The sequence below is a fragment of the Macaca nemestrina genome, chromosome 11, assembly GCF_043159975.1.
Source record: "Macaca nemestrina isolate mMacNem1 chromosome 11, mMacNem.hap1, whole genome shotgun sequence".
Lineage (NCBI taxonomy): Eukaryota > Metazoa > Chordata > Mammalia > Primates > Cercopithecidae > Macaca > Macaca nemestrina.
The window spans coordinates 131,861,425-131,875,307 of NC_092135.1; the positions used below are offsets into that span (position 1 = coordinate 131,861,425).

The 13,883-nt window shown below is 42.9% G+C and overlaps 1 protein-coding gene across 5 annotated transcripts in view; it reads left to right on the top strand.

Moving 5' to 3' along the window:
* LOC105473888 (UDP-glucuronosyltransferase 1-6) overlaps positions 1–13,883 on the top strand; it is a 136,843-nt gene that overhangs the window by 120,659 nt on the left and 2,301 nt on the right. For 4 of the 5 annotated variants that reach the window (XM_024790279.2, XM_011728057.3, XM_011728056.3 and 1 more), the window contains exons 2-4: positions 9,667–9,798; positions 10,468–10,555; positions 10,810–11,029. In XM_024790279.2, coding sequence (XP_024646047.2) covers positions 9,667–9,798; positions 10,468–10,555; positions 10,810–11,029 — 440 coding nt within the window. Of the gene's footprint in view, positions 1–2,903; positions 3,788–9,666; positions 9,799–10,467; positions 10,556–10,809; positions 11,030–13,883 lie in introns of those variants that run through there. The other variant, XM_011728055.2, reaches the window with a different exon arrangement.

Consider the following 13,883-nt stretch of genomic DNA (forward strand, 5'->3'; position numbering starts at 1 on the left):
GCCCTGAAATAGGATAATGGCAGCTGGGTCTGAGAGACAGTGGTAGAAACATCCAGATTCAGCACTTACTTGCTATCTTGGACACAGGGTCTAGAACGAAAAGAGAAGGAAAGTCACCTGTATAGAGAAGCATGTCCAGAGTGCTTACTGTCTCCAAAATCGTGTACTGGCACCTCAGTGACAGCATGATTCCAAAGCCAAAATCTTGCCTGTAAGGAATAGATGTAAAGGATATAGCTATAGTCTAATAGCAGGGACAGATATGCAAACTGCTAAAAGATGTAAGGCAGAGCAGAACAAAATGCTGTGGAGATTCAAGGACGGTGGCTTTGTTTCCCTGGAGGGTCCTGTAGATAATCTACATGGCAATGGACATGTTTATGTTGCTCCTTTAGTAACAAGTCCCTTCATTCTGATTTGATGATAGGAGCTGGGAGTGTGTCAAGTGGTGGTCTATTAACTTAGGTCTTCAGCTTAAAAAGAAAGTACCTTCAAAAGGGTTCCAGAAACACTTTCCATGGACATGTCACTCTTTAGTAGCCCTCAAAGCAAGACCATCACATTGCTGCCCTGCCATGTGATTTCTCAGCCCCCAGAGCACCATGCCCTGTAATTGCCTGGTCATGAATTTGTCTCCGTCCACCTGACCCCTCCTTTCAGGCAAGGACCATTTCTAACTTGGCCTTCTGGCCCTAGTTCCTAGCATAGTGACTGGCATACAGTAGGGCTCACACATTCCATAAATATTAGGTGGATGAGGGAATTAGCAATGGATTCTGCTTTGGTTCCAGAGCAGAGATTAATTGGATTGCTTAGCAATGGTTCTCTGTTGTAATTCATGAGGGTGAATGTGGATTGCCTACTATTCAGATTAGTAAGTATTTCTTGGTCAAGGGCAGATCTGTGGCCCCAAACCATCCAGGTACACAGCAGCAGCAGCCTCAAAAAGCGTGGAAGCTCTGCGTGATGCAGGAAAGTCATAAAATCATTACAGTGGTGACTTATGTGTTTATAGCCTCTTTTCTCCCTTTAATCCACAAATGCACTCACATGGCATTGGGACTTTGGAAGAATTATCACCCTTAAGGTTTAAATTGAACTGTGAATTTCAGAATTTCTGATAAGGACACAACAAAGAGTGAAAGCATTGCTATGTCTATTCTGCTTGCCCAGAATCTTGGTCCTAAAAAATGAAGAGTGCTTGGGCATGGGGGAGAGCTTCAGTGTGCATGTGCATGCCGAAGTACCTACTCTAAGGAGCAGAATGAGAGGGTACCCTAAGTACCTGTTAATATGTCCCACAGGACACCAAAACTCTGGTTAGCTGTTTCTCTATGATCCTCTAAGAACATCCCCAAGTATGGCTGGCCTGTGCTATGTATGGTTAAAGTGTTGGGATCTGTGCAATTATGTTGGGATTGTATGGTACGGCAGTATATCCCCAAAGAAAAGAGTGTAATACTTCCAGTTCTGGCTGCACAATACTTTCCCCAGAGTCCATGGTCAATAAAATGCAAATCTGAGTTATTGTTTTTGCTCATCTTTCCCTTTTGCCTTCCACTCAGTCATCAGAATTTCCCCAAATGCCTTATTTCCCCCTGGATCTTGGGCCAGTGGAATGAGTACAATTTAACTTAATTGAATTTGCTTATCTATTTGGTTTCCTGTTGTGAACAAAAGTTCTCTGAAAAGGAATTTGGAAGAAAGAGATTTTGTTCCAGTGAACAGTTTGCAAACCAGGGAGTTACAGCCTCTGGTATACAATGAAAGTGAGTTCCAGAGAACACAAGGAAGGCAGGTTTCATGGCAAAAAGTTCTTTCTGAGGTTCCTAATCAGGTCCATTTATGCAAATGAAGGATGGAAACTTGGCTTAGTTCTTATTGGTCAATGCAGCTGCATTCTGATTAGTTGATGAAGCTGAGCCCTGAGTGGCTGAGGTGGGTGAGCTCTAATTGGTTGATTCAGGTGAGTGCTGAAAATCTCAACTATGAAAAGGTACAGGTTTTCAGGATGCTCAGAATAACTGTGTGACCTGTAGTAAGCAAAGGACCAGTTGGCTCTATTTTAAATCCAGGCCAACTTAGCCACTCAAGATCTATCTTATAGGACTGGCTCTTTCAGGTTCACACTAATATAGACCTGTCCTTGGGGAAGACTTTTGTGCATATGCACTCCAGCGGATTTCCCTTTCTGGTCGTTCTCTACCCCAGCATGCCCCTCCACCGCCGCCCACCCACCCACCTGTTCATTTCCTTCTTAGCATGGTTCACAATTTCTAAGTCCCTGCTCATCTGTTTAAATTGTGAGTCTGGCTCACCTGATAGCACGTGAGTTCTGAGGAGGCAGGAGACTCATGTGGTGGGCTCCGCTGCAGCCTCAAGACCCCACACTGTGCTGGACTCAATAAATATTTGTTGTATGAAGGAATGAAACACATGATACAGGTGAGCAGGCAGTACCGGGGGAGCTGTGGAAAGAGCACGCCTAGGTTTCCATGGCGAAAGTGGGGGTACAGTTGTGTTCTTTTCTTTCTAAAAGGCTTTCTAAAAAGCTTTCTGTTTAATTTCTGGAAAAGAAGCCTAACTTGTCACTACATAGTCGTCCTTATTCCTTTCTGGTAACACTTCTTGGTCCGTGGAATACTAATTTAATGGATCCAGAGGTGCTGGAGGTACTTTGCTGTGTTCACTCAAGAATGTGATTTAAGTATGAAATTCCAGCCAGTTCAACTGTTGTTGCCTGTTAAGAAACCTAATAAAGCTCCACCTTCTTTATCTGTGAAAGTGAACTCCCTGCTACCTTTGTGGACTGATGACTTTTCATAGTCATGTGACACAATCAAACATTAACTTGGTGTATCAATTGGTTTTTACCATATATATAAGTAGGAGAGGGCGAAGCTCTGGCAGGAGCAAAGGTGCCATGGCTGTGGAGTCCCAAGGCAGACATCCACTTGTCCTGGGCCTGCTGCTGTGTGTGCTGGGCCCAGTGCTGTGCCATGCTGGGAAGATGCTGTTGATCCCAGTGGATGGCAGCCACTGGCTGAGCATGCTTGGGACCATCCAGCAGCTGCAGCAGAGGGGACATGAAATAGTTGTCCTAGCACCTGATGCCTCATTGTACATCAGAGAGGGAGCATTTTACACCTTGAAGACGTACCCTGTGCCATTCCAAAGGGAGGATGTGAAAGAGTCTTTTGTTAGTCTTGGGCATAATGTTTTTGAGAATGATTCTTTCCTGCGGCGTGTGATCAAAACATACAAGAAAATAAAAAAGGACTCTGCTATGCTTTTGTCTGGCTGTTCCCACTTACTGCACAACAAGGAGCTCATGGCCTCCCTTGCGGAAAGCAGCTTTGACGTCATGCTGACAGACCCTTTCCTTCCTTGTGGCCCCATCGTGGCCCAGTACCTGTCTCTGCCCACTGTATTCTTCTTGAATGCATTGCCATGCAGCCTGGAATCTGAGGCTACCCAGTGCCCCAACCCATTCTCCTACGTGCCCAGGCCTCTGTCCGCTCATTCAGATCACATGACCTTCCTGCAGCGGGTGAAGAACATGCTCATTGCCTTTTCACAGAACTTTCTGTGCGACGTGGTTTATTCCCCATATGCAACCCTTGCCTCGGAATTCCTGCAGAGAGAGGTGACTGTCCAGAACCTATTGAGCTCTGCATCTGTCTGGCTGCTTAGAAGTGACTTTGTGAAGGATTACCCTAGGCCCATCATGCCCAATATGGCTTTCATTGGTGGAATCAACTGCCTTCACCAAAGTCCACTATCCCAGGTGTGTATTGGAGTGGGACTTTTACATGCATATATTCTTTCAGATGTATTACTTTGGATCAATTAACTAGCCCCAGATATATGCTGAGCAAGCATTCTGAGATAGTTTAAAATGCCCTCTTTTGTTAATTTTTGATTCCTGGGCCTGAGTCTGTCTTTGGCATCATCTTCTGGATGATTTCTTGGTATCCGAGATTTCAAGAAAACATTCCTTGGACATTTTACTCTGTGTGCTCCAGTGGATAGTAATCAATTAGAAACAACAAGCTGTTAAATGCCATAAGCACAGAATGCTGGGTTTGGGACACCTTGTAGAAAACTCAATTGAAGCCTGCACCTTGCCCTGGATTCAGTCAGGCAGCCAACGTTCAGGACTGATAAAATCATTCTTTGATGATAGATCCTGGCAATGAAAGTTGCCTTTGTGATCCTCGTTAAAGCTCCAGTTTCTAAATATTCTGATAAGAAGCTAGATCCTGCAGTCCCTTCTCTTCTAATGAGTCAATCACCAGACAGGTTCTGACATGATACAGAAAGGTTGTGGGTTTCATTCTCAAGTTGTTAGGTTTATTTTTCCCCTACAGAGTTTGAAGTATGCAAAAAGTAGCATTCACATCCTCATCTAAATCTCAGCAGAATATAGAGAAGAACAGGAGAGGCTCCTTCAGATGGAGGGTTAGGGAAGGACTCTCTGAGGAGGTGACATTTCAGTGAGCATTCATTCATTTATCCTTCAAAGATTGACTGAGGATCTACTGGCAGCCCAGGCACTTCCCAGGTGCTGAGTCTGGCTCCCATTAAGGGGACTGATATCACCCTCGGAGAGCACCAGACCTTATTTCCACTATACTTCCAACATATGTGTTTTATTTTATTTTTTAAAATTTCCTGTGCATTTTCCTTCATAGCACATCAAATATGGCAGTCATTTCTCTTAAATAATTGTTGATTGTCCGCTTCACGTCATGAGCCCCATGGGGACATGTGTGACTTTGCATTAATCACATCCGCTGTATGCTGCACCCTCAACACCTGCCAATGGGTCTGCATGTATTTGGCGCTCCATAAATATCAGCGCCTAAGGCACAGAATAGGCACCCATCGAATATATGCTAAGTACTAATTGAGTGAGAAGAAAGGTGCCAACTGAGGTCTAGTCACTGGGTAGAGAATAATCTACAATAGCTCTTTTTAGTTCTTTGTACTCCAGCTACTACATATCTATCTATCTATCTATCTATCTATCAATCAATCAATCATCTATCTATCTATCCATCCACAAACATATATCATTTTTTGGTTGCCTTTTCTACAAAATAGAGTAACAGTGTATCCCCACTGCCCACTTACCAATATGTCATGGGTATTACTCCAGTTTTAAATGCTATTACTGTTTAAACTATGAAATAGTATTTCATGGTACTTGTGTACCACAGTGTATTCTCCTATGGATCGAGTCTAGTTCCCCACAGAGGAGCGTTACACCTTGTATTCCCGGAGTTTTGTTGTTGTGACTTCAAACACTTCCTTTAAAAAGATAAGATATTTTGTAGTTTAAAAAACATTTGTTCTGTTTCTTTCTCATTCATCTTTTCTTAAGTATTTTACAGAGTTTTTTTTGTGTGTGTGTGAATGTGTGTGTGTGTGTGTTTTTTTTCCATTTCTATCTCTAGCTGATTATCTACTCACTACTCAGCCGTCTCATCAAAATATTGACTTTCATAATAAAAAACACAGGCAGTCATTTGCTGATAAAGAAATTTTGGTTTCTTCTGTTTTAAATTCCATGCCAAATATCAGGGTTATTGAATTTATTAGAATCTGTAAAAACAGTTGAATAATTCTGGCAATAGGAAAGATTCCTGTCTTGCTGCTATTTTAGTGGAAATTGATTATCATTTCATTATTTTGCATTGCGTTAGCCATTGTTTTCTGGCAAATCGTCTTTATTGATTTAGATAATTTCCTTCTTTACGTGAGGGTGTTTGTAGGAGAGGCACCAAACTTTATCAGCTGCCTTTCTGGCATTTACTGATATAACCATCAATGTCTAAGTGGTGAATTGTGTTGATTACATATTGTTTGTTGCCTTGTTTGGTGCAGTAAGGCTTAGGTGTGAAAATATCTTGTAAATTGTACCTGTTAGTAACCTTCTTTGTCTTGTTGAATGTTTTAATCTGAAATTCCACTTTTTGGATATTAATATTACCACTTCTGGATTATTTTTGTTTACATTTCCCTAGTACATCTTTAGTACTCCTTTGTCTTCAAGCTTTCTTCCTTTTTAAGCAACATGGAACTGGGATTTTTAATCCAGTCAGGCAGTTGCTTTAATAACTGCATTTTGCCCACTTGAGTCTAACAATTAATAGATTTGATTGTAACTCTCTCAGTTTACTTTATGTTTAGTTGACTTTGCCATTCTCCCTTTTCCAGATTTTTACTGGTTGGTCAAGTTACTATTTTTATTTTCTCTTTCTTTGTTAACTAAAAATGCCACTCTGCACTACCATTCCTCTTGTGTTGATAGTCCTATTCTCAATAGTCTTGATAAAACTCCTGAACTTTAAGAATAAAGATAAAACTTTTATTGCACAAAGAAGTCCATAGAGAAAGCACAACCTGGCATTGGCGTGTCTTTGATGTGTCTGAAGGAAAAGAGATAGTGGAACAACATTGGGAGAAAAGGAATGAAACTCAAGAATTCCAAGATGTTGCTCCCCTGCCAGGGTGAGATAGCAATGGTTCACAGACAATCACAATGTTGGATCTGAGAAAAATAACTGAACGGAAGATTAGTGAGGACAGAGGCTTTGAGATGGCCAGGAGAGGAAAGCTTGGGAGCAGGGAAGGTTGAGATACACGTGGGTTACTGGGAATGCGTGATGGTGAAGTCACAGGTGCCCCATATGGTGTCTAAGTGCTAAAGAAGAATTCTGGAAAAACGAAATGCATTTGAGAAGGGAAAATCCAATTAAAAGCCTAAACTAAAAATACAAAATTCTAGTAAAGTTTAGGAGTTATGTTAAATGTCTGATTTTGGCTGGGGAAGTCTCATCAGAGCAGGGAAGTTCTCTCATTCGGGGGATCTCACCTTTTTTTTGAAGGGAATCAATGGTGGGGGATTAGAGTGTTATTTTCAGTTAGTATGTTGCTTCACTCTTTGGTCATTCCAGTAACTGTGAAGTCAGGGTGAAGTTTAAGGGAAGCTTTGCCAAGTAGGGGATGGACTTCACCTTTATTGAGCCTCATAATAGCTGGCTGAGGTAGGAGTTGGCCATGATGACAACTTCTCTGCAGTTTGCCCTGCGTGAATCTCTAGATGAACTTTTGTGCCATTTAAACTTTCGTGATCTCCTGCTATTTAACTTCGGACGTTTATGGACTTTTATGTGGGTTCAATTATGTGTGAATCACATCCTGCTGATTGCTGAGTGGGCGTGGGAGGGTGTGCCTGGAGAATTTAGACTCGGCCCTTTCCAGATGAGCTTCAGTGTAAGAGTGGGTTTCATAAAGAGCAAAGGTTTTAGGAAATTTGAGTAAGCCATTTACCATCGCTCAGAAGAAAGCTTGAAGAGCACTTGGAAATGAGCTCTCTCTCCCCAAGAAAGAGGGAGAGAGAAGGGAGAGATGTGGGGCAGACCCTAGGGAGGAAGGAGTTCAGAAAAACCATCCTCAGGGTGTTCTTGCTACAAACCAAAAATGCAGCACGGTGGTGGGGAGGATGACTCTGTCCTCCCTGACCTTTTAGATGACCCCCAGGGAAAAGGTCAAGACAAGGCCCTTAAGAGCCAGAGGACTCATGAGGGCCTGGGGCTGGTGAGAGTGGCGGGGAGAGGGGGCTCACCTTGGGGGAAGGATGGTCAGTGTCTGGGGCTTTCCTGGTCGTGTTCCAAATCAGGCTTGGCAGGAGTCCTGCTGTGCAAATCGCGTTTGCTGAGCCCTGTCAGAGGTCTCCTGTGACTCACATCTAGGATGACCAGTGTCCTGGCTTTCTCAGGACTGTTCAGGTTTTAGCACTGAAAGTCACATGTCCCAGGGAACCCCTCAATTCTGGGCAGGCCCTGCCACATCACACAACCTTACTAGTGCCCTCAGTATTCTTTAGAAACGTAAAACCATAGACTCAGCAATCCCATTACTGGGTATATACCCAAAGAAATAGAAATCATTCTACTATAAAGACATTTGCGCATATTTGTTTATCGCAGCACTATTCACAATAACAAAGTCATGGAACCAACCTAGATGCCCATCAATGATAGACTGGATAAAGAAAATGTGGTACGTATACACCGTAGAATACTATGCAGCCATGAAAAGGAACGAGATCATGTTCTTTGCAAGGACAAAGCTGCAAGCCATCATCCTCAGCAAACTCACACAGGAACAGAAAATCAAACACCCCATGTTCTCACTCATAAGTGGGAGTTGAACAATGAGAATGCACGGACACAGGGAGGGGAACATCACATGCCAGAGCCTCTTGAGGGGTGGGGGGGGTGAGGGGAGGAACTTAGAGGACAGCATAGGTACAGCAAACCACCATGGCATGTGTATCCCAGAACTTAAAGTAAATAATAATAACAATAAATAAACCCATAAAGCCATTTGAGAGACTTTTGTGGGATTCATTGGACCACTGAAATCTACAGTGGGAAAATAATTGCCATGCTGATGAAACAGGAAAACGTTCCTTGTCCCCCTGACAGGGCGTGTGACAGCAGGAGGGGCTCACTTTCTCAGTGCCCCGCTGCTCAGACCTCTAGGGGAGCATACAGACGGGCAGGCTGTGGGGCTCTGACCTCACAGGCAGTGTCTACAAGTGGATGTTTACAGCTCCTGAAGCCCCAGTGGGCATGTGTTAACAGTGTTCTTTTAGTTTTGCCCTCTGTAGGCGGCTTGTGTTAACCAGCTCAATTGCACCCTCTACCTTGTCGCAAGGACAGAGGGCTTTCTGTGTCCTGGGGGCTTGCCTTGGTGTACCAGAAGAATCGAATCACACCTGGGCTTGGAGAATGAGTGCAAGGATTTATTGAGTGGAGGTAGTTTTCAGCAGATGGAGGAAGCCAGAAGGGGATGGAATGGGAAGGTTTTCCCCTGGAGTCGGACCGCTCGGTGGCCCAGGCTCAGTGGCCTGGGCTCTCCTCCGACTGCCCCAGCCAAACTCCACATTGTTCTGCTGGTCGGTGGCCTGCCAGTCCCTGTTGGTGAGTTCTTCTCGACGTCCAGCCGTCCTCGTGTCCCTCCGCTGATGTGCTCCTCCCAATGTCCAGCCACGTGTGTGTCTGCCTGCTAGGGTCTTGGGGTTTTTATAGGCACATGATGAGGGCGTGGCAGGCCAGGGTGGTTTTGGGAAATGCAACATTTAGGCAGGAAAACAAAAATACCTGTCTTCACCTAGGTCTGTGGGCACAGGTCTGGGGGTGGAGCCCTCGCCAGGGACCACACCCTCTTTTACCCAGAACTTCCCTTCCCTACTTCCATATCATTTAAAGGGACCATGCCCTTCCCAGCTTTTCCCTTCTGTATCACTGATGCCTTGCTCTGTGTCCTTGAAGTGGAATTATCACGGTATGTATGTATAGGTGTGTGCATGTGTGTGCATGTACCTGTGCTTTGCTTTTGGAAAATTAGCACATTAACTGAATTTTGCATCTCAAGGATAATTCTGTAAGCAAGAACCCTTCCTCCTTTAGAAGGAAGTAAAGGAGAGGAAAATGCTATAAAACTTACGTATTAGTAACTTTTTACTCTATCTCAAACACACATGCCTTTAATCATATTCTTAAGAGGAAGATATCTAATTCATAACTTACCGTATGTAGTTGTCAAAGAATATGAGAAAAAACTAACTGAAAATTTTTCTTCTGGCTCTAGGAATTTGAAGCCTACATTAATGCTTCTGGAGAACATGGAATTGTGGTTTTCTCTTTGGGATCAATGGTCGCAGAAATTCCAGAGAAGAAAGCTATGGCAATTGCTGATGCTTTGGGCAAAATCCCTCAGACAGTAAGAAGATTCTATACTATGGCCTCATATCTATTTTCACAGGAGCTCTAACCCCAGACTTCCAGCTTCCAGATTAATTCTCTAAGTTGGAACTTTAAATTTGGCTTTTCCCTGCCACTTGCCAACTATTAATCCAAAGGGTTTTTTTTTCGTTGTTGTGGTTGTTGTCAAATACTCTGTTAAACTATCATCCACCACACTCGGAAGTCTCATTTTCTCTAAGAGACTCAAAAGTATATTAGGGAGAATTTATTTAAAAATAAAATAAAAGGGATATTGTTTCTTCATATTAAATAGGAGTATTTCTCCAAAAAGCTGTTGGTTAGGACATTGAATTTATGTCTTATATTTTTGCTCTTATAGTTCTGCATCCACTTGTTTTATTAAGCAAACTTGCCCTTGAAGTGCAGGAAAATGAAAAAAAATCCTGAGTGCACAGCTTGATAAATTGTCACAAATTCACGTAGTGCATACTCCCTTGTAACTAAACCTCCAAAACAAGATGCTGAAAGTTGCCAGTCCTCAGAAGCCTTCATAGTTGCTGAGCCTCCCACTCTGTTAAAGGTTATGTTCCTTCAGAGGACCCCCATTTTCTAGTTAGTATAGCAGATTTGTTTTCTAATCATATTATGTTCTTTCTTTGCATTCTGTTCTTTTTGCCCCTCGAAGGTCCTGTGGCGGTACACTGGAACCCCACCATCGAATCTTGCGAACAATACGATACTTGTTAAGTGGCTACCCCAAAACGATCTTCTTGGTATGTTGGGAGGATTGGATGTGTAGGTCAAACCAGGGTCAAATTAAGAAAATGGCTTAAGCACAGCTATTCTAAAGGATTGTTGAGCTTAAAAATATTATGGCCAACATATCCTACATTGCTTTTTATCTACTGGGGTATCTCAAGGGCATGTGAGTAACACTGAGTCTTTGGAGTGTTTTCAGAACCTAGATGTGTCTGGCTGTGAAACTCAGAGACGTAACTGCTGACATCCTCCCTACTTTGCACCTCAGGTCACCCAATGACCCGTGCCTTTATCACCCATGCTGGTTCCCATGGTATTTATGAAGGCATATGCAATGGCGTTCCCATGGTGATGATGCCCTTGTTTGGTGATCAGATGGACAATGCAAAGCGCATGGAGACTAAGGGAGCTGGAGTGACCCTGAATGTTCTTGAAATGACTTCTGAAGATTTAGAAAATGCCCTAAAAGCAGTCATCAATGACAAAAGGTAAGAGAGAAGATACAGAAGAATACTATACTTTGGCCATGGCATTCATGATAAAATGATTTCAAATTTGTAAATATTTATGTAGCATTTAATAGCATTGTTTCAAATATAAAAACAAATACATAAAAATCTGGATTTTTGTTTGTTTGTTTGTTTGTTTTTTGAGATGGAGTCTCGCTCTGTCACCTAGGCTGGAGTGCAGTGGTGCGATCTTGGCTCACTGCAACCTCCACCTCCCATGTTCAAGCAATTCTCCTGCCTCAGCCTCCTGAGTAGCTGGGATTACAGGTGCCCACCACCACGCCCGGCTAATTTTTGTGTTTTTTAGTAGAGATGGGGTTTCACCATGTTGGCCAGGCTGGTCTAGAACTCCTGACTTCAGGTGATCCACCTGCCTCGGCCTCCCAAAGTGCTGGAATTACAGGCATGAGCCACCGCATCTGACTTGAATTTATAAATAAGATAATTTAGAGGTTATTATTCATTTTATAAAAGGATTCTTTAGTTCATATATAATTTATCATAGAATTTATTTACAGTTTTATTTCCCCCGCTAGATTTAAAACGCCAATTTATATAAAAAAGTTGCCATAATAGACATCTGATCCATAAGTTTTCTGCACAGAAAGAAATGCTCCATTATAAGAAGCATAGTATCTATAAGAGAAAAACAACTCAAATGCTTACAAGTACAGCTTTTTGCAGCACTGGAACCTCTGAGAAATTTTGTCCATGGAGTTTATGAATGAAGGAGCCATAAGATATCACAGACAAAGGCTTAGAGTAAAAACAAAGGAAACTTTGTTCAAATATGGCCCTGAAAATGATTCAAAGGGCAAATGATTTCTGGATTAAAGTTAGGATATTACTGTCAATCTCACTGGTAATAATAGGCTTATCAGAACCTTATAGGAAGAAGTGGTGGCCAGTGGTAGATTTCATCCAGCAGTAGATACCGTGTGCATGTGTGCATGCGCATTTATGCATGTGGCTGTGCTCATGTGTGGGTGCACGCGTGTGCATTCATATGAGTGTGTGTGTGTGCATGTGTTTATGAGCGTGTCCATTGCTTTCTCCCATGGTTACCTCCTTCAGAAAGAAGCAGCAGTCAGGAAGACAGATATGAAGAGCTGGAGCATGTTCAGATGAGAGGAGATAGAACACAGGGGGACACACCAGCTTGAGCAAGGGACAACAGGGGAAGACTGATGACTGACTTCCCACCTTTGAGGTGCTCATGTGTGTTTGGTGCCACTGGATAAAAGATAAAAGTTGGCTGGGCACCGTGGCACACGCCTGTAGTCCCAGCCACTCAGGAGGCTAAGGTGGGAGGATTGCTTGAGCCCAGAAGTTGGAGGCTGCTGTGAGCCATGATCATGCCACCACACTCCAGCAACCTGGGCAACAGAGCAAGACCCTGTCTCAAAAAAAAGAAAAAAAAAGAAAAAAAGAAAAGTCCACATGACCTGAGCATCATGTGCCCAGAATGTTGGATGGTGTGGTCCCATTCCTTCTTTCCAGCGGCTTCTTCTGACCACCTCAATGTCAGGATGTCCTGCTCACACATCAATACCATTAAAACCTGACTTCTTTCCCTGCGCTGATGAAGCTCCTTCTTGAGGCTCACATTATGGATATAATTTTGATTATTTGTTCAGCGGTACAGATAACTACTGTAACCTAAGAACGACTTGGTGCAAATTCTCTAATACATTATTTTTTAAAAAAACACAAATCAATGAGCTCAAGTTATTAACTAACTTTCATCTATTCACTTTCAAGCCATCCCTGTCTGATTGTGAATCTCCATGATTCCAACACTCTGAGCTGGGGACAGTACCTACACAAAATAAAGAGAAGTGGAAAATCTTCAAACATCAGTTTATGCAGACAACCAGGTCGTAATAGGTTCTCAATTACTATTGAATGAAAGTTCTGGCCAGGCGCGGTGGCTCATGCCTGTAATCCCAACACTTTGGGAGGCTGAGGCAGGTGGACCACTTGAGGTCAGGAGTTCGAAACCAGACTGGCCAACATAAAGAAACCTTATCTCTGCCAAAAATAAAAAATAAAAAAATTAGCCAGGCATGGTGGTGCATGCCTGTAATCCCAGCTATTTGGGAGGCTGAGGCAGGAAAATCACTTGAATCGAGAGGTGGAGGTTGCAGTGAACAGAGATTGCACCACTCCTCTCCAGCCTGGGCGACAGAGTTAGACTCCGTCTTATTAAAAAAAAAAAAAAAAAGAAGGTTCCAAGAAAATCCATCTTAAGGTTTATGTAAAAGGAAGATGGTATTGAACATGGTTTATGGTCAAATACTAATATTACATTATAACAATGTTTCCAAGTAACATTACAGATATGTTTAAAGACGGTGTTCTTGCGTTGCTGTAAAGAAATACCCAAGACTGGGTAATTTATAAAGAAAAGAGGTTTCTTTGGCTTGTGGTTCTGTAGGCTATACAGGAAGCATAGTGCTGACATCACTTGGCTGCTGGGGGAGCTTCAGGGAGATTTTGCTCATGGCAGAAGGCAATGCAGGAGCTTGCATGTCACATGGCAAAAGCAGGAGAGTGAGAGGGAGTTGGGGGGAAGGTGCCACATGCTTTTTAACTCCCTAAGAACTCGTGAGAACTCACTATCAGGAAGACAGCACTAAGCCACAAGGGATCCAACCGCATGATTCAAACACCTCCCACCAGGCCCCATCTCCAGCATTGGGGATTACAATTCAACATGAGATCTGAGTGTGGACAAATACCCAAACTATATTAGTCAACAGTGATCATAATTAGTCCAAATAGGAGTGTCTTTTTTTTTTCTTTCTTTTCCCTTTTCTTTTCTACTTCCTCC